This window comes from Lepidochelys kempii, chromosome 24 (genome assembly GCF_965140265.1).
Source record: "Lepidochelys kempii isolate rLepKem1 chromosome 24, rLepKem1.hap2, whole genome shotgun sequence".
Classification (NCBI taxonomy): Eukaryota; Metazoa; Chordata; order Testudines; family Cheloniidae; genus Lepidochelys; species Lepidochelys kempii.
The window spans coordinates 1,216,832-1,243,929 of NC_133279.1; the positions used below are offsets into that span (position 1 = coordinate 1,216,832).

At 66.6% G+C, this 27,098-nt stretch overlaps 1 protein-coding gene across 2 annotated transcripts; it reads right to left on the bottom strand.

Annotated features, from left to right (window-relative positions):
• On the bottom strand, nt 1–27,098 carry ATP8B2 (ATPase phospholipid transporting 8B2). 2 transcript variants are annotated; one of them, XM_073323635.1, is made up of 28 exons: nt 26,925–27,098; nt 23,295–23,362; nt 21,622–21,680; nt 19,632–19,745; nt 19,295–19,393; nt 18,965–19,026; nt 18,608–18,680; nt 18,301–18,371; nt 17,035–17,114; nt 15,689–15,847; nt 15,376–15,464; nt 14,739–14,935; nt 11,016–11,224; nt 10,450–10,493; nt 10,050–10,215; nt 9,571–9,759; nt 8,909–9,024; nt 8,489–8,653; nt 8,282–8,393; nt 7,835–7,940; nt 7,543–7,699; nt 7,059–7,242; nt 6,660–6,883; nt 5,850–5,933; nt 5,217–5,462; nt 4,675–4,813; nt 3,366–3,496; nt 1–2,900 (listed from the first exon to the last, which is right to left on the bottom strand). In XM_073323635.1, the coding sequence occupies exons 2-28, from the start codon at nt 23,323–23,325 to the stop codon at nt 2,616–2,618; spliced, it is 3,591 nt and encodes a 1,196-aa protein (XP_073179736.1). In that variant the 5' UTR covers nt 23,326–23,362; nt 26,925–27,098; the 3' UTR covers nt 1–2,615. The 2 variants fall into 2 exon arrangements, with proteins under 2 accessions (XP_073179736.1, XP_073179737.1); XM_073323636.1 differs by lacking the exons at nt 19,295–19,393; nt 19,632–19,745; nt 21,622–21,680; nt 23,295–23,362; nt 26,925–27,098 and having other exon boundaries at nt 18,301–18,345; nt 18,965–19,029.

Below are 27,098 nucleotides of genomic sequence, written 5' to 3' on the forward strand. Positions count from 1 at the left end.
TCAGAAAGAGACGTTTTTATAAAAGGCTATTTTTTTTCTCTCTTTATACCCATAAAATGATACAATTCTGCAAGTATAGAAATGTGTAATAAATTATACCGACTGCTCCTCGGCCCGGCCCACGCCACCTCCCCCCACCAAACAAACAGAAAAAACCAAAAATAGATACTCTAGCACACGCGCACCCAGCCAGCTCCCAAACAGACAGTTCCTCTTTGGTATAAAAGTCAGACACGGGGGGCCACGCCCTCCCCCAGCCAGGCCTCGCCAGCCCTCGCCCCTTCCCAGAAGGGCTTAACACAACCACAGCAATGCCCGAAGCTGCCCCGACCTTCCAGAACCCAGCCCCCCAGGAGACTCTAGCACTTCACGGGAGGTGGGGGGTGGGGAAACTGAGGCACAGAGCCAGTCACAGGGTGTCAGTGTCACAACTGGGAATAGAACCCAGGCGTCCTGGGTCTCAGACCCCACTCCCCCGCTCCAAGCACACTGTTCCTTCGTCAAGTGGGTCGAGCTCTGTAGTCAACCCCAGCGGCTGCGGGTGGGGAGAGAATGGCTGAAACTGTGACAGCACCCACCCGAACCTGCCCCTGGCTGGCAAAGCCCCTCCCATTCAAAGGCAGAATGGGACGGGGGGGGGGAGTGAACACTGGGTTCTCCCTCCCCCCACACCCATCTTATTTGGCACCCTGGACAGACACGGATCAAGGGGAGGGAAGAGGGGTGGATCAGGAGGCATGCCCTGCACAAGACTGGCCTGGGCCCATTTTGCCCCCCCACACACCCCAACTGACCCTCCCCAGGGGGTGTCCAGGAGCAGTACGGGAGAACCCCTCTGCCTCCAGCTGGATCCCACCTCGCTGGGGGCTGACACCTGAGCTGATCCCCACACTGGGGGCCCTGGGACCTTTCCCAGCCTGCCCACAGCCCCGGGTCTCCTACATCCTGCAGCCTCAAGCAACTCAACCTCCGAGGGATCCAGAGCAGCTGGGGGTACTGACCGCAGTGAGCCGGGCGCGGGCAGTGTGCGTACCAGGCGTGCCGGGGGTGGTACCGGTGGGTAGGGGCCATGCAAAGGACATGAGGAATGCATCACAAGAAGCGTGCAGAGATGAGCTACGAATACGTGTGCAAGAGAAGGGCCATGCACCTGCCAGCGCGGCACGAGGGAGCAGCCAGCAGGCTGGACGCTTCCCCAGGGGAGCGTGGATGGGAGGTGGAGGGGCTGGGGAGCCCCAAGGAAGGTGACTCAGGAGACCCACCCCCCGGGACCCTGCCCATTCCCAGCACAGAGGGGAAGGGAAACAGAGCCCAAAACACCCAGACGATTGTGAAAGGCTCCCTGTTGCGGGGAATGAATCACAATCAGCCCGTCAACAATGCTGACCCCAGGACCCAGCCCCTTGCCTAAGCCTCTGGCACGCAGAAAAGAAAGGAGTTGGGGGGGGGGCTGGTTCCCCTTTCAAATCCATCAGCTGGGCTGGTCCCAGGACCTGGGCAGAGGCTGCACGAGGCCAGAGCCAAGCTCCACCAGCTGTCGGGGTAGGGGGGGTGAACTAGCAGCCAAAAGCCCTGCGGCTGCGCCCCCCACCCCCAAGCTGGGAGTACCTTAGGGCCGCCCCTGCAGCCAGGAACCCGCAGAGCCCGGCTCAGGTCAGACGCTGGGCGTTTCCTGGCCCTTTCCACCGCGGTTTTGCTCTGGTCTGTAACAGCTCCCTAGGGCCCGGTTTCCTCCCCGGCTCTGGCCTCGGCTCCAGGTGCCACAGCCCTCCAGCCCCGGGGTGGGCACTGACTGGGCGCAGCACCCAGGGGATCGGGTCTCCGCCCAGCCACGTAGGGTTTCACCATGTGTAGAAACCAGCTGGGCAGAGGAGAGGGCCCAGCCTTGCTACAGCACTTGCCCTGCCCCAGAGAGGGCAGGACCCATAACTCCTCCATGCCTGGGCATCCCTCTCCCCACCCCACCCCTGCCCTGCTGCAGGAGAAGGCCAAGGCCATAGCCCGCCCTCCTGGGGCGCCCACGCAGCCCTGGAAGTGGCACAGCTCGCGTGGGGAGCACGTCTGTGCCAGTCTCTGCTCAGCCAGCTCCTCCCCAGGAGCAGCCAGTGCCAGCGGGGACAGAGAAGAGTCACTTCGTAAACGTGGGGGCTCCGTTGGCTGCTGTTTTTCTCATTTGATATCTATAAAAAAGACACGTGTGGCGGGGGGGGGGGGCATGCGCTGCCAGGCCCAGCTGCCCCCTGCCAGGCCTGGCCCTCCCCGTGTCTCCAGCACATTACATTCGCGCGTGACTCAGGGTAGCTGTCCGCTCTGGCTGGGTGGAGGTCCCGATTAAAGACACTGCAGGCTCTCTGCGCCCGGGCTCCGGATGGGGGAGCCGCCTGTCCCTCTGGGTGGGGGGATTTTTGGTTACACGGTTGGTTGTGGTCCAGACTCTGCCTCCAAACCTCAGCACCTGGAGAGCCTCCCGGGGCGCTCCTCCCCCTTGCCATGGGTGGGGGTCTCCCAAGCGAGCAGCACCCACAGCAGCCAGCCACGGTCCGCGGTGGGAACAGCCAGGGGCGCTGACGGGCCGCCCAGCCCCCGGCGGGGGTAAGAATCGGAGCCCCCCAGCCTCACCCCTTGAGCGGCTTGTCGGCCCCCCCGCTGGGGCTGCTGGCGGTGCTGTCCCCGCCCTTCTTCTTGCGGAGGGTCTCGATCCAGCTGGAGCTGGAGCGGGCGGTGAAGCTGGAGAGCGCCAGGGAGCTGAGCGGCATGTTCTTGCCCGACATGATGAGCTCGCCGAAGCCCTCCTGGTGGGAGAAGGCGTAGCCGGAGCGCCGCGAGCCGGCACGCCCCACCCGCCGCATGCAGCGGTGCCGTGCTCGCTGCTTCTTCCGCACCAGCTGGGTATAGCGCACCTGGGGGGGAGGCAGAGTGAGGAGCCCAGCCAAAGACCCCACAGCCCGCCCTCTCGTGAGACTGCAGGGGGCCAGGCAGGGGCGAAGGCCCAGCCAGGGTGAGTGGGGCCGTAAAAAGCCTGCCCGAGACCCCCCAGCAGCTCCGGCAGAAGGAGCTGGTCAGAGACGGGGGCAGGGGCCAAAGCGATGGAGACGTTCCAGTGAGGGGGCAGTAACCTGCGGGGGAGGTGAGATCACTGGGGGCAGACAACTCCCCACACAACCCTGGCCGAGCGGAGATGGATCCGGCCCCCTGCTCCATGGCAAGGCCTTTCCCGGCACTGGTCAGAGGGGGCGCTGCGGGGCAGCCCCCTTGCCCTCAGCTGAGCATGGGGGGCTGGGGGTGAGAGACGTCCGATCCCTGTGGGGGGGCCTGCTCCGCGCTGGGGGATGCGCAGGGGCCCCGGCTTGGCCGCACGCACTCACCGTGTCCGACAGCTCAGGCTTCAGGTCCAGCTTGAGGAATCGGAAGGCCACGACTGGCATTATGCAGACCACGGTGGTGAGGGTGATGGTAAGCCAGACCGTGGGCTGGGCCAGCGTGTTCTGGGCATTACCTGGGCAGCAGAAGGGGGAGAGACCTGAGAGCCAGGCAGGTGGGAGCAGCACCAGGAGTGGGGTGCAGGAGGCAGCAGAGAAATGAGGCTGTCACCGGGGTCTCCCCCTGGCCCCCGGGAATCAGGCGTGTTGCAGGGAGAACAGCAGAGTTCACAGGGGGCTCTGATCGGGAGGGGGATGGGGCTCCTGTGACGAAGTGGGAATGTTCTTAATGTTTCCTCTGAATAGTGTGGGGGTGCCTCAGTTTCCCCTAGGCAGTTCTTAAGTATCTAGGGGATGGGATAAGGGGGTATGATCACTGCAGAGCCCTAGAGGGCAGATGTGGGCAGGGGTCTGGACAGAGAGAATGGCCGACACCCTGTTTCCTGGCAACTGATGGCCTGGGCCCTTCCCCCCTGCAAGGTGAGAGCTAAAGGGCTGGAGAACAAAGGAATCAGGTGACCTCCTGGCCGGGGACAGGGACAAAGCCCAGAGGAGGAGGGGCTGGAGGGAGTTTCAGTTTGGGTCTGGCTGGGACATGGAGTGAAGGGCAGATGGGATTGTCTGGCTCACTGCCCCCCAAAATGGACCCGGCTGAGGGGTCCTGTTCTCTGCACCTACAAGCTCTGTTTTAGACCCTGTTCCTGTCGTCTAATAAACCCTCTGTTTTACTGGCTGGCTGAGAGTCACGTCTCACTGCGGAGTTGGGGGGCAGGACCCTCTGGCTTCCCCAGGAGCCCCGCATGAGCGGACTCGCTGTGGGAAGCGCACGGAGGGGCAGAGGAGGCCGAATGCTCCAAGGTCAGACCCAGGAAAGTGGAAGCTGTGTGGGCTGCTTGCCCTGGGGACAGGCTGCTCACAGAGAGACTTCCTCAGAGTCCTGACTGGCTTCATAGGGAGCAGGTCCAGAGCATCGCCCGGGGACTCCGGGACAGCTCCCCAGCAACCTTGCCACTGCCCCACTAGAAACCTGCTCTCGCCTGCCTTGGGGAGCCCCGCAGTGGGGTCAGGAGTGAATTTCCCCCCAGGCCAGATCGGCAGGCACCTTGGGGGCTTGTTCCACCTTCCCCTGCAGCATGGGGCGCAGTCACCAGGGCATGTCTCATGCAGTCAGGCCCTGGCATCGCGGGGATCTCGGGGACCGGTCGGTCCCGCCTTGGGCACCCAGCACCAGGCAAATGCAGCTGCTTGGACTCACCCACGAAGCGGAACTGGTTGGGGAACATCTGGAAGAGGCCGTCGCTGTGCATGGCGAAGAGGATGGCGAAGTACACAGCCAGGCTGCCCCAGATGAAGAAGTGGTTGATGGCCGTCCAGAACCCCGTGTCCAGCCCAATCTGGGGGAAGAGGGAAGAGCTCAGGGGGGAGTGCAGACAGGCTGCCGAGCCAGGCAGAGAGAGCCGATGGGCAGCCCCGGGGCAGTGCCCTCAGTCCCCCAGCATCACAAACCACATCGCATTGGCCCACCGCCCTTCCCAGGGCTGAGCGCCATGCACTCCGCCCAGCGCCAAGATGCAGCCACCTCATCAACAGCTTAGATCCAGGCTGCTTCACTTCCTGGGCTACCTGACCCCGTATGGGACCCGCGAGAAACGTGGGGCTGGAAGGGACCCGCGAGGTCAGGGAGTCCAGCCCCCTGCGCCGAGGCCGGATGCAGAGCCGAACGCCGGCTCCGCACGCTGGGTCCCGGGGCCTGCGGGACCAGGATACACGAGCCGGGGCTGGACGGGGGCTGCCCACCTGCACGCTGACCACGATCACCAGGGAGGTTGCCACGGTGACAGCGAAGGACTGGTAGTCGGCCAGCTGGGCACCGTCGTCGCGGGTAGCGTCGGCGAAGACGCCGTAGGGGATGAAGAACATGAGGACGGAGGTGTAGATGCCCTGGGCGATGCAGATGAAGAACTCCCGCTTGTTGAAGAGCAGGTTGAGCTGGCCCGGCTCGTAAAGCTTGGGGTACTCCATGCTGCGCTGCTCCGTCACGTCCTGCGAGGGGGGGGCATGGCAGGGGTGAGCCTGGGGTCCCCGCGCCCAGGAGCAGCCCCCTGCAGGGAAGCTGAGGGCTGAACAGGCCAGGGACAGAGCCCACCTCTTGCCCCTGAGGAGGGGTCCCAGCAGGGCAGATGAGTCACATGGCGGGGGGGAGGGGAGGGCTCGCCCTGACCCCACCCAGCTGGGCTAGGGCCCTGCAGTGCCCAGGGCCCCGGAGACGGGGGACCCCCAGCCAGCCTCCTGCTGCCCCCACAGAATTCCCTCTCTCCCCGCCTGCGGCCCCTCTGCAGGGTGGGGGCTCCAGGAGCACAGGAGACAGGCTGGGCCCCCCCAGCCACCCCAGCAGGAGCAGATCTCCACCCTGCCCCAGCCCCACCATACCTGGTCGAACACCCCCATTGCGAGCACGGGCAGCGAGGTGTAGACAATGTTGTACAGGGTGATGAAGTACTGGTCATAGACCGTCTGTCGAGAAAGGGGAGGTCAGGGCAGGGGGGCGGGGAAAACACCCCCTGCCCCACTGCATGCAGGAATGGACAAGGCACTCACTTGCTTGTCTCGGAGACACGTGCCCCCCCCAACTCGCTCCCCCCTGTCAGACACCCCCCGGCTCTGTGCTCCCCCAGCCAGACGTGCTTCCCCCCAGCTCTGTGCTCCCCCCCGGCCATCCCCAAGCGCTGAAGGACCCGACGACCAGCCTGGTTCTCTGCCCCCGGCCAATGAATCAGGCCCGGGCAGGGTGGCCAGAAGGGAGCTCACCTGGGGCCTGCCAGTCCTGCCTGGGCATCCTCCAAGCTCTTCCAGCAAGGCAGGGAGGATGCAGCCACGGCAGAGCCCAGCTCTCTGAGCCCAGCCCTGGGCCGCAGTCACACAGCAGAGGCTGTGCTTCCACCCAGGTTCAGTGCCAGCTGCTGACCCACGACAGGCTGGGTGCTCGAGGCCCCAACGCAGCCCTCCCCCGTCATCACCCTGCACACGGGGAACTGCAGGGCAGGGCCCCTCCCTCCCTGTGTCCACGCAGCAGCTGGCACGGCAGGGCCCTGATCCTGGCTGGGGCCCCTGGGTGCCGGCTGGGGCCCAATCCAGCAGGCACAGCCTGGAGGGAAGCCCCACGGCCCCGGGTAACCCTGCTCCCGCAGCCGCAGGAGGCTTCAGCCGGCCTGTCCAGGGCCCAGCAGCCTGGCACCACACCTGGGCCGAGAAGCCGCAGAAGAACCCGAACCAGAAATGGACCATGGTGAAGGCGAAGTTCTTGTAGAAGAAGTAGCAGAGGAACTTGCACATGCGCAGGTAGGACCAGCGGCCGTGCACCAGCAGGAGGCGCTGCAGGAACTTGAACTGGGAGAAGGAATAGTCGGAGGCCAGCACGGCCTGGATGCCCTCCTGCCCGCTGATGCCCACGCCAATGTGGGCAGCTGTTGGGGGAAGAGATGTGTGGGTCAGCAGGGAACTCAGAGCAGCCCTGGCCGCAGCAGCTTGTGCCCAGCCCCACACAACCCCCTGCAGTGGGAAACCGGTGCTCCCCTCCCACCCCCAGCCCGGCCCCGCGGGCAGAGCCGCCCCCCCGGCCAGCACGCCCCCAGCGCTCACTCTTGATCATGCTGACGTCGTTGGCGCCGTCCCCGATGGCCAGCGTCACGGCCTTCTTGTACTTCTTCACCAGCTCCACCACCTGGGCCTTCTGCAGCGGGGTGACGCGGCAGCAGATCACGGCCTTGCAGGCACAGGCTGTCTCCAGGAACTCCAGCTCCATGTCGGCCTCCAGCGCGTGGGCCTGTGGGGAGGGGCACGGATGGGTAAGCTCATGGGGGATGAGGCCCGGGGTCTGACCTGAGCCCAGCAGGGACACCCAGCATTGAGGGCAATCAAGGACGGCAAGGAGCACCGAGGGAGAGAATGGCAGGGGGTTACCGGTTGGGACGGGGGGCACCGGCAGAGCTGGCGGTAGAGTAGGAGGAAGCCAGGGGGCTGCGGGTCAGGACTGAGGGGTACTGGAAGGGGAGTGGGGAGTTTGCCCTCAGTAACACCACTCCCCTCCCTGCCCGGCCTGGCCAAGTGTCGTCACACCCCTTACCAGGCTGTGGCCATTGATGACCAGGGCGTACTCGCCCGCAATGGCCTCCAGCACTGAGGCGAGCCGGGAAGCGGACGAGGAAGAGGAGAGTTTCTCCTGGCAGGAGAAGCCATTGCCCATGGAGCGCGACGAGTCCATCATCTTCTCCCGGGCTTTCCTAGTGGGGAGGAGAAGGCTTAGCCGGGCTCCCACCAGCAGCGCAGGGACCGGGCTGGGGTGTCCTCCCTGCTCCCCCCGCAGCCCTAGGCCCCCCCCCAAGCTCTGCTTTCCCGCAGCCCCCCCCAGCCCTCACCTGAGCTCCTCCCGCACCTCCAGCACCGTGTGGCCTGTCACGATGAACACCTCGGTCATGTCATCCGTCAGCATCTTGCAGGAGTAGCCAATGTTCACGGCCGTCTCTGGGGACGGGAGACACAGGCTGAGCCAGGGAGCTTGTGCCCAAGCGCTGCCCATTGGACCCCCTGGGGAGCCCCCCCACCCACAAACCAGCGGGGATCAACTCCCCCAGCCCACTCCCCCTCTGTGTCACCCCAGTCTCCATCACCCCCCCCCCATGACCCTGGGGCACCAGGGCTTTGCGCCCCAAGGTGCCTTGCAGGAGGATTCCCTACACTGCTGGCCATCAGATGCCTACGGGGGTCCTGCCCCCAGGACAGAGGGGCTGAGTGCTCTGCCTGAGCCTGGTGCCAGCCCAGAACGGCTCCCCTCCACCCAGCCCCTGGCGCAGAGCCAGCCTCACCTTGCTTGTCCCCGGTCAGCACCCAGATCTTGATGTTGGCCAGCGTTAGGATGGCAATGGTTTCGGGGACTCCCTGCTGCAGTTTGTCCTCAATGGCGGTAGCCCCCAGCAGCTGGGCAGAGAGAGGAGACACAGCAGTGATTCTGGGGCACCGCCTTGCGCCATGGCCCCGGCCTGCCCCTCAGGCGGCGTCCCCAGCCCACCTACCGTCATGTCCCGCTCCACCTCCTCGTACAGCCGGGCCAGCCGGTCCTCGCGGCCGTCAGGGGCAGTGCCGGCTCGCAGCAGCTGCTCGGCCCAGTCCTTGTAGTAGCCGTCCTCCAGGTCCTTGTAGGCCAGCACCAGTGTCCGCAGCCCCTCGCCGGCGTACTCCTGCAGGGCAGTGGCTGCGTCAGCTCCCAACCCAGACGGGGGCCAGGCCAATCCCAGCGCAGCGAGGATGGGTCCCCCCAGCCAGCCCTGGGGGGCAGAGGCTGGCAGTGGAGTTCCAGGTCGACGCGCCCCACGGCGGCACCCAGGACCCCGGGTCGATTCGAGGCTGCCCTGTGATCCACCCAGTCCCCGAAGGATCAGGGCCCCTGGCCCCCGGAGGGCCAGCTGCAGCCCGCGCTCGGGACTCCCACTCACATTCAGATGGTCGGTGGTTACGTTCAGCAGCTCGTGGTGGGCTGGGTGCAGCCGCTCCAGGAGGATGGTGTCGGCCCCTTTGCAGTACAGACGGATCCGGCCCTCGGGGCTCCGCACTGCAGGGGGAGCAAGGGACTGCTGGGACATGCAGGGACCAGAGCGACCAGAGACCCCGGTGCGCCAAGGGGAACAACCCCCGAGCCCAGCGCTGCCTGGGCCCAGCCAGGTCAACGTGCTCTCCCTCCGTGGGCAGACGGCAAAGGTCAGGCCCCTGGTGCCGAGGGAGGGGAGAGGGGTCAGTGATCCTGCACCTCCCCAAGCCCCCCCGTGTTCCCCAGTCCCACCCTGCTCACTGTGTGGGGCATGGCACGCTCAGCGGCTGGACCCCCAGCCCATGGGGCAGTGGGAGCTTGAGGACCAGCAGCCTCAGGCTGGCAAATCCTAGGGAGCCGAAGGTCCCCTCCACAACCCCTGCTCCCAGTCCCTGCGGCTGACTCCCTGTGACCCCCAGGCACACACACTGCCAGTCCCCATGGGACCCTGCCCCTGCCGTCCTCCACCCCACTGTTCACAGGATCTCCCCCAAGCCTGCCCCATTCCCCACCCCCCCACAATTGCCACCACCCGCTGCCACCCCTCTGTGCCCAGCCCGCCCGGCTCACCGATGACGGACATGCGCTTGCGGACGTTGTTGAAGTCCAGGATGGCCAGCAGCTGGTAGGTGACGGCCCGGCCCAGCTCCTGCACCGTGATGGTCTTGGGCGTACGCGAGCGGAAGACGAAGCTGAAGTTCCTGGCGGCCGTGACCAGCGCCCCCTCGTCCGGGGACTGCGCCTTGTAGTACAGCTCTCCTGGGGGGCACAGCGGGGGGGGGTGTCAGTGCTCGGCCTCCACCAGCAACACCCCACACGGGAGACAGGCCGAGCCCCTCTGCACCCACTGCACCCCAAGGGGAGACGGCCCAAGCCCCCCAGCCCCTCAGAGCCAGAGCCCACCCCAGGGGGGACAACCCGAGCCCCCCGCTGGCCCGAGCCCGCCCCAGGGGACGCCCCAAGCCCCCTTCCCACACCCCCGGCTGGAGCCCTCCCCAGGGGACAGCCTGAGCTCCCCCCCGACCAAAGCCCCCGGGTGGCCCACCCACCTTCGCTCTTCTCCTCGGACATGACGGTGTGGCAGAGCGAGAGCAGACGGAAGAACTCGTGCACGTGGGGGTTGCCGAGCTGGACGGCCTGCAGCAGGCTGGCATCCCAGAACCGGAACCGCGGGTCGGCCAGCGGGTTGAAGGAGAAGTCGACCGGCTCCCTCCTCTAGGGAGGGGGAGAGAGTTACCCCCCCGTCCGGCCCCTGCTGCCATGGACAGGGGCATGCCAGAGCCTGCCCCCCACAACACGAAGAGGCCTGGAGGGCAGGGCTCCCCCTTGAAATGCAGAGACCACCCCCAGTGCCCGGGATCTGCACCCCAAGCCCCCTATGGAGCCCACCTCCCTGGGACTCTCTGACCATCTCAGTCACCTCCCCGCAAGGGATGGGGCAGCTCCTACCTCCCCCAGCTCCGCCTTGTGCCCCAGCACGTCCAGCATGTCACCTGCAAATGCAGAGGGCAAAGGGTTAATGTGGGGACACCAGCCAGCACAGCATCGCTGGGGGGGGGTGCTGGGAGCCCCCCGCCCCACAGGAGCCACGCTGTCCCCAAGACAGAGCCGCCCGACAGAACGAGCAGCTGCCCCCATCCCACCCAGCTTCACCTGTTTCCCCCACACCCCCGAAGCAGGCACAGACGGAGAGCAGGTGGACACAGGGAGCCTGCAGAGGCACCAGGACTGGCTCCTTTGGCTGGTCCCCTCCCAGAGCTGCTGCCTGGACAGCCCTGGCAGGAGGGGTGTCCCAGCATCCAGGGAGCTGGGGGGCACCCCACAGTAAGTGCCCCAGGGAGCAGAGGAGCATGGCCACCCCTGCCTGACCTGGGGATGGGGAGAGCCACCACCAGGGCCACGGAAAGACGTCCTCTCCCCCTCCCACTGCCCTGCTCCCCAGCCCCTCTGGCCGCCAGCCCCCCAGCCGCTCTGGCCCCCGGCCCCCCGCGGCTCTGGCCCCCGGCCCCGCTCACCGTAGCTGCGCCCGTTGATGGAGCACTTGCTGAAGATCATGATGTTCTGGGTGAGGGTGCCGGTCTTGTCGGAGAAGATGTACTCCACCTGGCCCAGCTCCTCGTTGAGCGTGGTGGTGCGGGCCTCGGCCGGCGTCTGGCGCTGCACGCAGTACATCTTCTTGTCCCAGTTGATGAAGTAGCTGTGGCCGAGGCGGATCACTTCCACGCTGCACGCAGGGAGGGAGGGGGCACAGGGCTCAGCACGGCTGGGTGGGGAGCACCCCGCTGGGGAGCAACTCACTGCCGCCAGCCGCCAACCCCGCAGCACCCCTGGCACTTCCATCAGCTAAGCCATTTCACAGGGTCAGCACTTACCCTACAGTCACACAGGGCTGGGGTAGGGCTGGGGAGAGAACCCAGGAGTCCTGGCTCCCAGCCCCCACACTCTAACCCACCAGGCCCCAATCCCCTCTGGGGGATAGAACCCAGGAGTCCTGGCTCCCAGCCCTCAGCTCCACTCTAACCACTAGACCCAACTCCCCCTCCCAGAGCTGGGGATAGAACCCAGGAGTCCTGGCTCCAAGCCCCCATCCCCGCTCTAACCACTAGACCCCACTCCCCTCGCAGAGCCAGGGATAAAACCCAGGAGTCCTGGCTCCCGGCCCCCACACACTAACCCACCAGGCCCCAATCCCCTCTAGGGGGATAGAACCCAGGAGTCCTGGCTCCCCGGCCCAGTGCCCACTCTCTGGGGCCCAGTGCCCACTCTCTGGACCATGCTAACTCCTCTTACATTGGTTTCCGGGCCCCCCTACGCTCATATTGACCAACACAGGCGAGCGCAGCCCCTTGGCCGCGGTCTCTGGCCTGGAGAAGCAGAAGCGCTGCAAGCCGAGGGGCTCCGAGGAAGGGGGGTTTGAGTGGGAGTGAGGGGCAGCACCAGCTGACCCCCAGGAATCCTGCGCCAGGCCCGGTGCTAGAGCCATGGACTAGAGCTGCCCCCATCTCCCCCCTGCCCCGGCAAGACCCCCCAGCTCCCCCAGCAGGAAACGGAGGGGCTAGGCTCAGGGGAGGGGCGGGAGTGACCCGTTCTTACCTCGGGGCTAAGGGGACAGAACCATGCTGGGGAACGAAAAGAGAGAGACATTAAGAGAGGGAGAAGGGGCGGCAGGGGCCGGGCGAGAGGGGCACAGGCAGCTGGGTCAGACAGAGCCGCGGCAGCCAGGCCCGGGGGACCAGCAGGACGGCACGGGGGGCCCTAGGCCTCGGAGACGCCGACATGTTTCCCCACCAGAGAGCAGCAGCACCGCCCTTCCCGGGCACCCCGCACGCAGCCCGGCACCCCCTCCCTGGGCACCCCACACACACACGCAGCCCAGCACCCCCTCCCTGCACCCCGCACACACACGCAGCCCAGCACCCCCTCCCTGGGCACCCCCCACACACACACAGCCCAGCACCCCCTCCCTGCACCCCGCACGCAGCCCGGCACCCCCTCCCTGCACCCCTTCCCCCCGCATGCAGCCCAGCACCCCCTCCCTGCACCCCGCACGCAGCCCGGCACCCCCCCCACACACACAGCCCAGCACCCCCTCCCTGCACCCCTTCCCCCCGCATGCAGCCCGGCACCCCCTCCCTGCACCCCTTCCCCCCCCCACAGCCCAGCACCCCCTCCCTGGGCACCCCACACACACACGCAGCCCAGCACCCCCTCCCTGCACCCCAGCACCGCCCTTCCCGGGCACCCCGCATGCAGCCCGGCACCCCCTCCCTGCACCCCTTCCCCCCCCCACAGCCCAGCACCCCCTCCCTGGGCACCCCACACACACACGCAGCCCAGCACCCCCTCCCTGCACCCCGCACGCAGCCCGGCACCCCCTCCCTGCACCCCGCACACACACGCAGCCCGGCACCCCCTCCCTGGGCACCCCACACACACACGCAGCCCAGCACCCCCTCCCTGCACCCCTTCCCCCCACACGCAGCCCGGCACCCCCTCCCTGGGCACCCCACACACACACACAGCCCAGCACCCCCTCCCTGCACCCCGCACGCAGCCCGGCACCCCCTCCCTGCACCCCTTCCCCCCGCATGCAGCCCAGCACCGCCCTTCCCGGGCACCCCGCATGCAGCCCGGCACCCCCTCCCTGCACCCCTTCCCCCCCCCACACAGCCCAGCACCCCCTCCCTGCACCCCTTCCCCCCGCATGCAGCCCAGCACCCCCTCCCTGCACCCCTTCCCCCCCCCACAGCCCAGCACCCCCTTCCTACACCCCTTCCCCCCACACGCAGCCCAGCACCCCCTCCCTGGGCACCCCCCACACACACACAGCCCAGCACCCCCTCCCTGCACCCCTTCCCCCCGCATGCAGCCCAGCACCGCCCTTCCCGGGCACCCCGCACGCAGCCCGGCACCCCCCCCACACACACAGCCCAGCACCCCTTCCCCAGCACCCCCCCCCCAACACAGCCCGGTACTCCCTCCACAACACCCCCACAGCCCTGCACCCCCCTGCACACACACAGCCCGGCACCCTCTCCCTGGTACCCCCCACTGACACACAGCCCAGCACCCCTTCCCCAGCACCCCCTCCCCAAACACAGCCAGGTATCCCCTCCCCAACACCCCCACAGCCAGGTACCCTCTGTGACGAAGTGGGACTGTTCTTAATGTTTCCTCTGAATAGTGTAGGGGTGCCTCAGTTTCCCCTAGGCAGTTCTTAAGTATCTGGGGGGTGGGGTAAGGGTGTATGATCCTTGCAGAGCCCTAGAGGGCCGGTGTGTGCAGGGGTCTGGCCCTTCCCCCCTGCAAGGTGAGAGCTAAAGGGCTGGAGAACAAAGGGATCCGGTGACCTCCTGGCCCGGGAAAGGGACAAAGCCCAGAGGAGGAGGGGCTGGAGGGAGTTTCAGTTGGGGGCTGGCTGGGACATGGAGTGAAGGGCAGATGGGGTTGTCTGGCTCACTGCCCCCCAAAATGGACCCAGCTGAGGGGTCCCGTTCTCTGTACCTACAAGCTCTGTGTTAGACCATGTCCCTGTCGTCTAATAAACCCTCTGTGTTACTGGCTGGCTGAGAGTCACGTCTGACTGCGGAGTTGGGGGGCAGGACCCTCTGGCTTCCCCAGGACCCCGCCTGGGTGGACTCGCTGTGGGAAGCGCATGGAGGGGCAGAGGAGGCTGAATGCTCCGAGGTCAGACCCAGGAAGGTGGAGCCGGGTGAGCTGTGTGTCCTGCAGACAGGCTGCTCACAGAGAGGAGACTTCCCCAGGGTCCTGTCTGGCTTCGTGGGGAGCAGTTCCAGAGCATCGCCCGGGGACTCCGTGACACCCTCTCCCTGGGCACCTCCCTCGAACACAGCCCGGTACCCCCCCCTCATCCCTCCAAACACACAGCCAGGTACCTCCTCCCCAGGCATCCCCCATCAGCCTGGTCCCCCTCCCCGGGCACTCCACACACACTGGACTCTTGTCCCTCCCCCCATCTCCACCACCCCACACTCCCTGGATTCCCCCAACACGCACCCTCTTTCCCTGAGTCCCCCAGTCACAGACCCCTTTCCTTGGCCTTCTACCTGCACCTCCCATGTGCCACCTCCCCTGCCTTCCCAGGCTGCCCCACCAGGCCTGGGCTTCTGCCCCCCAAGTGACTGTGCCCCCTGACCCCAGGGAAGCACCACGGCAGGAGCCCGGCAGCGGCCCCCAGCCCCACTGCTGCCGGCTCCTGCTCTCCAGGTGCTGCCTACCTGACGTAGAGTGAGATGGGCACCACGGTGTTGAGGATGATGATGTAGGACCAGAAGGAGAGGAAGCCGGAGAAGAAGGCACTGTCTACCGCCTCGTCCCAGGGCAGGTAGATCTGGAAGCAGGCTCCCACCTCGTGCTCCCAGATGGCATTGCCGATGGCCAGGATTACCCCCATGCACACCAGGAACCCGAAGATCTGCCAGAGGGAGGGCAGGGGTCAGAGCCCATCGAGAGATTTGCACTGCTACCCCGTTCCGACTGGGGCTGGCCACGCACCTGGGGGATGGGGCCAGGTTCCCCAGCCCGGGATCGGGGCCGGCCGCGCACCCGGGGGGTGGGGCCAGGTCCCCCAGCCCAGGATCGGGGCAGGCCGCGCACCTGGGGGGTGGGGCCTCTGCAGTTCTTTATGCCTTTCTAGGTTTAAAAGCTTCCAGGAACGTCATGTCCTGGTGCCTCAGCACCACTAGGGGGCAGCCCTGCCCTTTGCGCCCGGAAGGGAGCGATCCGGGGCCAGCCCGGAGGGCCATGCGTAGGGGGTGGCGGGCTGTAGCCGAGACGGGGTAACAGAACCGGCACACGGGAGATCTTCCACCCGCCCGGGGCGTCTCCTTCCCACAGCCCCCATCTCACTCGCACCCAGAGCACCAGCGTGTTCATCAGCCGGTCGATGCTTGTCCTCTTGAACTTGGTCCGCCCGCTGTTCTGCATCAGCTTGGTGTCAGGACCTGGGGGGTGGGAAACACGTCACTGGGCGCCCCCTGGCTCCCACCCCAGTGCCCCCCGGGACTCCCACCGGCCCATGCAGGGGGACCCCGCTGAAGCTCTGCCCGACACCTGGTCGGCCACGTGGCCGGGAACAGCCCCCTCCATGGGAGGGCTGACTCCACGGCAGAGCGGGCCGTGGGGATGAGGGGACGGGCCCCGGGCTGTGGCAGCCCCGCGCCCCCACCTGCGAAGACGACGAGGCCGAAGCACCACTCGGTGTTACGCAGCACGCAGCCTCGCAGCAGCATGTGCTGGTTGCTCAGCGGGTATTTGTTCTCCTTCCAGTACAGGGTCCCGCTGAACTTGTCCAGTTTGTTGTTGGGGGGCTCGCAGATCACCTCACCTGGGGAGAGAGCCAGCAGCCTGGTACCCCTCAGCCCAGCGCTGGACACCGGAGCCCAGCTCCGATCCCAGTGCTCCTGGCACAGCCCCCAGCCCCACAGACTTCGGGCAACCTGGGTGCAGGGGCTGGCATTCAGACGGGGCCGAGAGCTTCCTTCAGACATCCCCGGCCCCCCCCAGCAGGGGGCGCTGGAGAGAGCGGGGCAGGAGCAGAGCTGGATCCAGGGATGAGCCACCCCAGTGACACAGACACACCGGGGCAGGAGCAGGCAGGTCTATCACCCCGGGTCTGACCCTCTCCTCAGCACTTCGCCCCAGGGGGTGGGCGCTGGCCTGGTTCCCGCGTGCTGCCGTGAGGGGGAGGCAGGGAGCTGCCCCAGCCAGGCTGAGACGAAGGGCAGCTGCCAGACAGCCTGTGTTTCCCAGCTGGAGACCTACGGGACAAACAAACCCCGAGCGCTCTTGGCAGCGGAGCCGCTGGGCTCAAAGCCTGTGTCGGAGCAGAACCGGCCCCAGAGGTGACCCGTGACAGGGACTCTGCCAGCAGGGTCCGGCTCATGACAAATGGCTCCCTACTCTCCGGACGGGACACGCGCTGCAGGGACCAGGCTGTGGGTGAGAAATACCGAATGAGCCAGGAAAGTCACTGGTTACTAAGTCCAGGCTATAAACTGTGTCTTACGTTCCTTTTACCGGTAGCCTTAACGTTTCCAGATCCTTAGGCTGGCTTATGTCGGAATCTCTCCCTCGAGCTCTGTTCAGCCAACGCCAGGTTGGTTTTACTCTAAACCTGCCAAAGTGCCTCGTGCTAAGGAGAGCGTCGAACTGGGGGGAAACCCATGACCTGGGTGCCCTGCTTCCCCGGAGGCAGCGAGTCGGTGCCCCTGGGGGTGCTGGCAGCTGGGGATGGGGCACTTGAGCGTACCCAAGTGGGCTGGGTAAACCGCTGGCCTGCATTGGGAAAGGGCAGGGCTCCCGGAGCGGAGCACCTGTGTGGCCAACAGCTGGTGGCTGAGGAGTGTTTCCCCTGGTGGGCACAGACAGGGCTCCCTCCCGCTGTGAGCAGGGGGTAGGAATTCACCCCAAACGCCTCAGGAAACCCCCAGAAGCGTCACCCCCCCAGCAAGTCATGAGAATGCAGAGACAGAAAGGCTGAGGGTGCAGAGCCGCCCCGACCCCCGCACTCACCATCAAACTGGGCCAGCTTGCGGATGTCCCCCAGCTCCGAGGTGACAGGAATGGCCTGGCGCACTTTCATGTTGGTCTCTCTGGAAGGAGAGGCAGCGTGGGCCGGGGCGAGGGCACAGAACAGGGGCCTGGACACCTGGGTTCTAGTCCCAGCTCTGGCCCCACTCCCTGCCTAGCCTGGGCCTGTCTCATGCCCCCGCTGCATCTGTGCGGTGCCCAGTGCGATGCCCCCGTCCTGGCCAGCGGCCGTGCCCGCGCGGGAAAGGCCTGTCATACTTGTGAGACTGACGCGCCGGGCCGCAACTCACTGGGCTTGGCGCTACCAGCCCGCGGGTGCCAACGGGGGGACGAACTGCTCCGGGGCGCAGCTGGGTCACAAAACTGGGCAGCACGGCCTGGCTGGGTCCTGGCTCAAACCCCGCACGGGGACAGAGGGGCCGCAAAGACCGAGCAAGTGACGCTCCTGAATTCAGCCGGGCCTGCGGGAGCTGGGATAAGGGCAGGCTCGGGGGGGAGACAGCTCTCAGCGGTGCCTGACAGAGCTGGAGAGCCTGAGCCAGGAATGGAGCCCACAGCACCTGGCTGGGTGGGACGTGGGTCAGGCCAACCAATGGACGTAACCTTTATTCTGTGGGCGAGTCTCCGGACTCCCCACACTGGGCTCCGGGGCTCTGAGAACGCTGCCGGGTGCCCTGCCAACCCCAGGGATGCCTGGACCCCGCAGGGGCCGTGGGCGTCGGGCTCAGTCAGACTCGCTGGGCAGAGCTGACGGGGCGAAGCAGGAGGGCTGCAGCCCAGAGGCTCGGTCTGAGAGGTGCTGCAGCCGCAGGGCCTAGCCTGAAGGAAGAATGGGACCCCTTGGGGCATAGCCAGGGCTGGGGCCTAGGGCCCGCCCTGTGGGTCCGTGACAGCGGCACCTGGCAGGATGCCCCCATCTCAGTGGGGGCCTTGAGGAGTCTACAAGGGATCGAAAGTCCAGGTCTCCCCTGGCACCTCAGGGCTGCACTCAGCCCAGATTGTCAAACTGAGCAACTACCCTGCCCCCACCCCAGCCCCCAACCCCACAGCCCCAGCCCCAAACTGCCCCTGGCTTGCAGATCCTGCTGGTTCTGAACCGCCATGCTGATGGGCGCAGCATCCATGCTGGGGGTGCCCCCACCTTACTCCCCTGCCCCCACTCCCCGAGAGGCTGGCGGTCCCACCCCCTTAGCCCCGTGGGGGGAATGCGTGTGGCTGGCAGGGCGAAGGAGAGGCGAGGTCACTCACCCGTCGAGCTCGGCCGTCTCTATGTAGCACAGTCCATGGGGCTCGCTGCTGGAGAGGAGCAGGAGGTCAGCCTGCCAGGGGAGAGGAACGGCCGGGGCTGAGCTGCCATTGGGGTCCCTGCCACCCCCCAACCCCAATGCTCCATATCCCTGCCACTGGGGGCGACATGGGCTCCGAGACCCAGGCAGGCCAGCCGGCCTCCGGCTGCCCAGAGCGCCCCTCGCCAAGGCGGTGGGAGCCAGAACATCCCCGGGGGGAGGACCTCTCGCCCCCAGGCTCCTGCCCCCCACCTGAAAGCCAGACTCACCGCCACAAACTGGTTGTTCTCCAGCTTGATGATGTCTCCGACGCACACATTCATCCACTGCTCCTGCTGGAGGCTGTGGGGCGCGAGGAGCAGAGTCAGGGGGGCCAGGGAGTCCCCCTCCCACCGTTATCTCAGCCGTGCCCTGGCTCCAAGGCCTTTCCCTGCCCGAGTCCACGAGAGCAGCGGCCCTGAACCCCCCCCACCCCTTCTTCAGAGGTGGCCTGCTCCCCCCAGCCCCTCTCCCATGGGACTTCTGTGCCGGATGCTGGGGGGGGAGACAGCCCCTCTCCAGCTGGGGAACCTGCCTCCCTCTGGCCCCCCAGGGGCTCCTCCAGGCCGGGGCCCCGGGACACTTACGTTCCGTTGATCAGCACCTGAGATTGGCGATTGTTCACCTGGTTGTCGCTCTTGTGGCGGAACTGGAGGGGGAAGGCAGAAACCTTGGTCAGGGGATCCCAGGAGGGGCTCCATCACCCCACCTGCCCCCAACACGGGCTGCCGAGCCTGGGCCTTGCCAGGAGTGGGGTGGGGGACAGCAGCTGGGCTTGGCAGAGCCCGAGCAGGGCCCCGCTCCATCCTGACCACACACTGGACAGCGGAACCAGCTCCACCTCCCCATGCCCAGGGGCCGCTGCAGGGAACACTGCTCCCCCCCAGCACCCGCCCCCCCACCCCGGGGGCACTCACGTAGTCGTCAGTGGCATCTTTGACAGCTGTGATGGTTAAGACGAGAACCAAAGGCACGATGGTGGTGAACCAGGAGAGCGAGGAGATCTGGGGAATCAGCTGGAGAGAGGGGGCTGGGGTTAAACACAAAAGGCACCCCACCTTCGCCGCCCCGGGCACCCCAGAGGGCACCCGTGCAGGGTGGGATGCTGCATGCAGAAGGCACTGGATCTCCCCCCAAGTCTAGGCAGGGATCCCCAGCAGGGCTCCACACAGGGGCCCATCCCTTCCCCTCCCCATGGGACGCCCACCCACCAGCCACTGTATGGTACCCCAGGGCGGGACCGTGTCCCCCCACCTGCAGGATGAGGAGAAAGAGGAAATAGGTGTTGGCCACTTCCTGGAACTGCTCGAAGAGGTTGACGGGCAGGAAGGTGATGATATTGTACTTGGAGGTCTGGATACAGTTACTCTGGGGGTGAGATGGGCAGGATTAGGAGAGACACGGACCACAGGCTCCATCCTGAAGCGCCCAACCCCAGCCATGGAGACCCCCTAAGAATCTCCCCCCACCCCCGCCCCCAGCTCTCCAAGATTCCACACGCCCCAAGGCTCAGAGAGGAGGAAAACCACCGTCTGAGCTGGCAGCCTGGACTCCTGGGTTCTGGTCCCAGCTCTGACTCGCAGGGCCGCCTTGGCATGTCCCGGCCCTCTCTCAGCCTCTGTTTACCCCCCTGTACACGGGGGGTGGGGGGCGGTGTTGAGAGTCCCAGGAGGGAGAACAGGGCAAACAAGCAGAACCAGCTGTGATGAAGCGGGACTGTTTTTAATGTTTCCTCTGAATAGTGTGGGGGTGCCTCAGTTTCCCCTAGGCAGTTCTTAGGTATCTAGGGGGTGGGATAAGGGTGTACGATCCTTGCAGAGCCCTAGAGGGTAGGTGTGTGCAGGGGTCTGGAGACAGAGACTGGCCGACACCCTGTTTCCTGGCCACTGATGGCCTGGGCCCTTCCCCTCTGCAAGGTGAGAGCTAAAGGGTTGGAGAACAAAGGGATCCGGTGACCTCCTGGCCCCGAGAAAGGGGAAAGCCCAGAGGAGGAGGGGCTGGAGAGAGTTTCAGTTTTGGGTCTGGCTGGGGACATGGAGTGAAGGGCAGACAGGGTTGTCTGGCTCACTGCCCCCCAAAATGGATCCAGCTGAGGGGTCCTGTTCTCTGCACCTGCAAGCTCTGTGTTAGACCATGTTCCTGTCGTCTAATAAACCCTCTGGGTTACTGGCTGGCTGAGAGTCACGTCTGACTGCGGAGTTGGGGTGCAGGACCCTCTGGCTTCCCCAGGAGCCCCACCTGAGTGGACTCACTGGGGGGAAGCGCACGGAGGGGCAGAGGATGCTGAATGCTCCGAGGTCAGACCCAGGAAGGTGGAAGCCGGGTGAGCTGTGTGTCCTGCAGACAGGCTGCTCCCAGAGATGAGACTTCCCCAGAGTCCTGCCTGGCTTTGTAGGGAGCAGCTCCAGAGCATCGCCCAGGGACTCCGTGACACCAGCATCTTGGGAAGTGATGCTGGCCCCCCCCGCGGCAGCTTGCCAGGCAGGGCACCACCATCTCCCAATGCCAGACACTCCCAGACCAGGCCCTGAGCAGCAGCCCGGCCCCCAGGTCCAGCTGCCCTGAAATAGCACAGAGGCTGGGCCCGGGGAGCAGCTACTAGTAACCTTTCCCTGCCCCCTCCCACAGCAAAAAGGGGGAGGCCAAGGTGAGCTGCTCCCTTCCCCCCACCGCGTGCTGGCTGAAGGAGCTGGTGGGGGCTCCCCTAGGACCTCCAGAAGCCGGGGGATGGGAGGGTTTGCGGCTCAGGAGCAGGGCCCCATCCTCGGCCCGCTCAGCTGGGACGTCCCAGCCCGGTGTTATTAATAGACGCTCAGCAGCAGAATTTTCTCATGGACAAAACCCATTTTTAGCTCCCACCCCCGACCCCCAGAGGAGTCAGATGAGGTCTGTGACCCGCAACCCAGAACCACGATCCCCCCAGCACTGCAGGCCCCCCAACCCCCAGGGCCAACAGAGCCACCCCCCCAACCCCGCATTTCCCAGGCTGGGCCCCACTCCCCCAGCCCCATGCAGAGACCTCAAGCCAGAGCCCACCTCTGCCGGGGCCCTGCTCAGGAGAGGAGAGCAGGGGTTCGGGGACAGATGGGGAGAAACCTTTGGGGTGGGCCCCTCCACCTCCCTAACCCCCACCCCATGAGTCCTGCCCAGCTGCCCTGCCCGGCAGCCCCCCTGCCCATATTAGCCGGGCCCTGGAAGGTGGGGGGCAGCTGCATACACCCCCTGTGGGCACCAGGGCACTCACCGCATACTGGAACTTCTCGTTGTACTCTCGGGCGTTGGCCTTCACCCGCCTTTCTTCCTCTGCAACAGAACCCGGGTCAGAGGGAGCCCGACGGAGCCCTGGCACATGCCCCCCACCCCGCCCGGGCCACTACCCCAGCCCATAGCCAACGCTCTGGGTACAGGATAACCTTGATGGGACACGGGCCCACTCCCCGCACCACTTCTGCCGGTGCCCCTCACTCCTGACCTGCAGCCCCTGCTAGCCCAACCTTGGGGGAGTTTGGGGGGCTGGCTGCCCTCACTCGGAGCCACTGGTTACACAGGCCCCTGTGCTGAGGAAGAGGCAGGAGCCATAGCGGGGTGTACACTGCAGCCCTGCCCTGTGCCCCGTCCCCTGGGGCTGTCTCTGGGAGGATGCACCATTAAGCCCCCTCCCCCCCATTCACACTGGAAGTCACCCCTGGCCTCCAGCCCCCCTGCCCTGCACTCCACTTCCCGGGAGCCGGGGCCAAGCCCTCCAAGGTCACGCAGGGACTCGGGCGAACCCTGGGGCAAGCCGCCCCCCCACCCCAGGAAGGGGCTGCAGCTGGTCCCGCCCGAGGGGCTGGTGCACGGAGACCCAGCCCCCAGGAGCTGCCGCCCGGCCAGCTCCGCAGCCCCACTGGCAGAGCCTGAGACCCCCCAGCTCCTCCCAGCCCCACTGCACGCGGAACTGCAAGCCCGTCCCCCAACGCTGCCAGCCCCGCCCCCTGTTGCAGGCACCTGCCCCCCCGCCAGCCCAGCTCCCCACCCCTGCAGACACCTGCCCCCCATGCAGACCCCCACTGCAGGCACCTGCCCCTCCGGCCGAGCCCCCCATGCAGCCCTCCCTCCCCCCTGCTGCAGGCACCTGCCCCTCAGCTCCCGCTGGCCCCCGACTATTTCTCCAGCATCTCCCTGGGGCCGGTCATGGCTCCGGGGGAGCTCCGTGCTCTGCAGCTCCTTCGCCCGTCCTAACCGGGCCATCCCCACTCCCCTGCCTGGGATGCCCCCTCGGGAGGGGCTCTGCCGGGCTCACCCCCACCACGCACCAGCCACTGGGGCCGGGACGGTGTTGCCGGGGCAACCGCTGCACTGAGCCCGCCCCAGAGCCCCCCCAAGCAGACACATGCCCGGCTGTGAGGTTCCGGGGGGGGGCCTGGGAGCGAGATGGAAGCTTCCCTAACGGCCCCCCCGTAGCTCCCCAGCCCTGCCAGACCCCCCCAATCCCTCCAGCTCTGCCAGGCCCCCCCAATCCTGACCCACAGCCCCCGCAGCTCTGCAGAAGCCTCTCAGTCTGGATCTGGTTTCAGGTCAGAGCTCTGGAGTGCAGGAGCTCTGCTCTGCCCCCCTTCCCCAGAGATTAAGGGGGTGGGAACTCTGCGCCCCAAGGGATGTACAAGCACCCCCAGCTCTCCAACCCCCCAGTCATACAGAAACCCCGAACCCAAGCTGCAGGCCCAGGGCAAGGGGGGAGAAGAGAGGCAATTTCTGCAGTGTACGTCCAACCTCATTGGCCCCAAAACTCGTCACTGCCCCCAAATTAACCCCCCCCCATGACTTTAGCCTTATTTAAATATTTAAAGCAACTCCGCTCCCGCGGTGGGTGGGAATTGCAGAAGGAAAATGTGACACTCTTCATTACACAGACCCGCCCCCCGCAGGACCCCTTACCTGGGGGGTGTTTTTTTGCACACAGCTCCATGGCATCCACGTCCGGCTAGTCAGGCCCATGGGAGACCCTGCACCGAGGGGAAGGGGGAGAGAAACACATCAGGAGAGCCAGAGACCCCCTTTCCCACCCTGCAGCTCCTGGACCCACAGCCCAGAAAGTGCCGGCAGCTTCTGTGGCTCCCCGACTACCCCCTCCCGGGGGCTGAGGGAGGGGAGGGGATTGGGGGTGATTGTGATCAAGTCAAACTGACCAGAGCCAGGAATAGGGCAGGAGCCCCCAGTGCCAACCTGTGATGCCCCCCCGCCACACACAGACCTGTGTCCATGCTCCTCACTCCCGACCTGTAGCCCCCTGCTACCCCAGCCCTGAGCGCTCTCCCCTCACCCCCCACCACACACAGACCTGTGTCCATGCTCCTCACTCCCGACCTGCAGCCCCCTGCTACCCCAGCCCTGCCTCCCACCGCTCAGCAGTTGCTCTAGAAAGTCCCTAGATGCACCCCTGGATTGGGTGTAGGCACCCCCTTCCCACACGCCAGCGGAGAGTCCCGCGGATCCTGCGCCCGATGGAGCCTGTGGGGAATGGAGGCAGCCCAGGCTGTGGGAGCTGCTCCCTGGGAGCCCAGCAGGGTGAGCGGCTCCTGCCCGGCCAGGACACAGCTCAGCTATGCAGCCCCAGGACACGTGTGGCTGTGAGACCCCCGAGACAGGGCTCAGCCACCTCCCGTCTGGCTCGCTGGGCCTCCTCCCACGCCAGTACATGGGCAGCTGCTGGCTTGTAGCCGGCCTGCTCCAGGCCTGCAGTGGGGGGAACGCCCAGCACAGGTCCCGTTCCCATGCTGCCGATAGGGGCACTGCGTATGGCACGCGCAGGGCCTAGAACCACCGACCCGTGTGCCCAGGCCTGGCCCTCCCAACCTGCCCCCGACACACCCTGTGAGCCAGGTCACCAGGCCACCCAGCTCTGCGCATGGCCCCAGTGGAGACTTGGAGCTCCGGGCCGGCCCCAAGGGTCTGAGACAGTCGCTGCTGGGATCAGCATGGCAGGAGCCTCCTCAGAACCGTCAGAGCAGGGGGCGATAGGGGCCCACACACGGCAGCACCCGGGGGCTTGGCTGTTTCCTGTCCAGTGTCCGTGGGCAGCAGGGGTCAGCCGTGTCGGGAGCTCCCGCCTGGGGACGTGCGTGGCCTACTCCAAGCTGCCCAGAGAGCCGGGGTGAGCTACTCCGGGAACCCCAGGCATTGAGCTCACACGCAGAGCACCCTGCCCAGGTTGGAGGCGGCTCCCGGAGACCCTGGCCTAGATCTCCTGCACCGTGTCCCAGGAGCCGGGAGAGGCTGCAGGCAGCTAGACCAGACCCCACCTGGGTATGTCAGACCGAGAGCCATTGACAGCACAGAGAGTACGGCCCCATGCACCTCATCGCCCCATCTTCCAGAGGCTGGCCGGGCCCGTGTTTCCGGTGCTGGGCTGTGACTTGGAAGACCTGGGTTCAGCTCCCAGCTCTGAGGCAGACTCCCTGTGAAGCGGGGAGGGTCTCCCTCTCCCCGGGTGCCTTGCAGCCCCTGGCAAAAGGGGGTCCCACTGCGCTGCTGCTGCCCGCGCACCCCCAGCTTGGCTCTGACTCCCCGCCAGGCCCGGGGGTCTGCAGAGGCTGCTGGATAACCCTGCCACGGGCCCCCGTCAGTAACACGCCCAGCGCAGAGTGGGGCCACGGAGGGGCCACGGAGGCAAGAGCCTGAACGGTGGGGAAAGGCCGCCGAGGCAGGGGCACAGCCGGGCAGAGGACCCAGGCATCCTGGCTGCTCATCACGCCCCTGCGTGTGGCCACGAGGTGCAGGCCAGCGAGCCAGGCCCTGCACGCCGGCCTCGGCAGCCCCGCCAGGACCTGAAAGCAGAGCCGCCGCGACAGGAAGCGGAGGGGGGATGGGTCGGAGGCCGTAGGTGCAGAGACCACAATCATGCCACAGGGAGCCCAGCCAGGGGGATGGAGGCAGGGCCCCAGCTTCGCCCCCCTCCTTGCCCCATGCTCACGCCTCTGGGGACTCTGCAGGTGGCAGCAGCTGGGCCTTCAGGGCAGAGAAAGCCCCAGGCGGGGCGACCCAGAGCAGAGAGCCCTAGCCAAGGACTCCTGGGTTCTATTCCCAGCTCTGGGAGGGGAGTGGGGTCCATGCATCCCCTGCTAGGGGCCTGCAACCCCGAGAGGTTAGTAACAGACAGCCCGGACTGCAAGCAGGGCTCGGGCTGCACCGCTCCCAGGACCACAGGGCCACTGCAGCCAGGCTGACCAGACGTCCCGATTTTATAGGGACAGTCCCGATTTTGGGGTCTTTTTCTTATATAGGCTCCTATTACCCCCCACCCCCGTCACGAATTTTCACATTTGCTCTCTGGTCACCATAACGGCACCAGACATTTCCTGCCCGGCTGCAGCTGCTCAGAGGCTGATCTAGGACAGGACGCCCACTCCTGGCTTTGCCACCGAGGGCCCTTGGACCCGTCACTGAAGCCCTCTGGGCCTCCGGTGCCAACTGTAAAAGGGGAGAACAATCCTGCCTAGGCCCATTCAGGTGGTGATTGCAGGGACTGCGTTTTCCTCGGTCTCCACAGATCTGGCACAACGGGGCAGCCCCGGATCCTCGGTCAGGGCCTGGGCACCCGGCACAACAGGGTGGCCGCCCTCGATCTCGGGGGGGGGGGCAGGTGCTACTCTGACAGGCAGAATAAAACTAGAAGAAACGGCCCCAGGGGAGCTGGCTGATTTCTGCACCCAGGGGCCACTTGGGCTCTGCCAGCTCCTTCCACTGGGGGTGGGAGAAGGGGCCCCCCAAAAAAACCCTCCTGCCAGGTTTAAATATGTCCCCAACACATTTGGAGCCAAACCCAGCTGGGCTGGGACAGGGGGTTTATTCAGACCGGCGGGTGCGACACCCCCGAGCTCCCCCAACACGCGGGGCGCGGTCCCCAGGTGGGGGCTGCATGGGGGGTGGAGGGGCTGGACTCCAGCTGGGGCTCACAGAGCTCGGGGGTAAAGCGGCCTCCACGGGGATGGGCCCAGCCGGTGCCTCTCCCACGGGGAAATCCGGGTCCCCAGCCCCGGTCCCTGCCCCCTTCCCCAGCCCGGCCCAGGAGCAGGGAGCGGCCCAGGCGAGGATGCGGCGCGGGCCCTGCAGGCTGCAGCACCGGCCGGGGGGGCCCCCAGCCCGGATGACACGAAAGCAGATTCTGCTCCAGCCGCAGCGAGGGCCAGAGCCGAGCCGGGCCGGGCCCCGCAGCGGGGAGGGGGGGGAACCCCCCCGCGCCGCCAAAAACCGGAGCGGGGCTGGGAGAATCCTCCGCAGCGTCCCCCCCCGCTGCCCGGCGGAGAATTGGGAGCAGGGGTCCCACATCATCTCCTGCCGCCCCGCGCACGGTCCCCCCCCACTGCCCCCCTGCACCGCCCCCCTCCCCCCCACCTGGCCCCTTCCCCTCCCTGCAGGAGCCCCCCCCTTCCCGCAGCACCTTCCTCATCCTCTTCCTCCCCCCCATCACCTCCGAGGAGCCGCTGCCTGGCGGGGCTGCCCCCCCAGGGGCAGGGACCCATCGGGGGGGGGGCAGAGCCTGCATCTGTCCCAGCAGCCCCCCCTTACCTCTGCGAGCAGCCCCCCCGCGCTCCGTCCTTGCAGCTCCGGGTGCCCGACGGGGCGTGGGGGAGGCGGCCCCGGGTGCTGAGCGCTGCCCCCCTCGGCCGGCCCCGCCGCTGTCACAGCCCCATCGCGGCCCCCGGTGCAGCCGCAGCCCCAGCGCCTCGCCGCCAGCTCCGG

What these genes read in the sequence shown, in the direction of transcription:
- ATP8B2 (XM_073323635.1), bottom strand. Translation starts at nt 23,325, where the DNA reads ATGGAGCTGTGTGCAAAAAAACACCCCCCAG. An exon ending in TAACCACCGACCATCTGAAT is followed by an intron (nt 8,654 to 8,908) that starts GTGAGTGGGAGT and finishes ACTGCCCTGCAG; the next exon opens with GAGTACGCCGGCGAGGGGCT. An exon ending in CAATGGGGGTGTTCGACCAG is followed by an intron (nt 5,463 to 5,849) that starts GTATGGTGGGGC and finishes CCCCCCTCGCAG; the next exon opens with GACGTGACGGAGCAGCGCAG.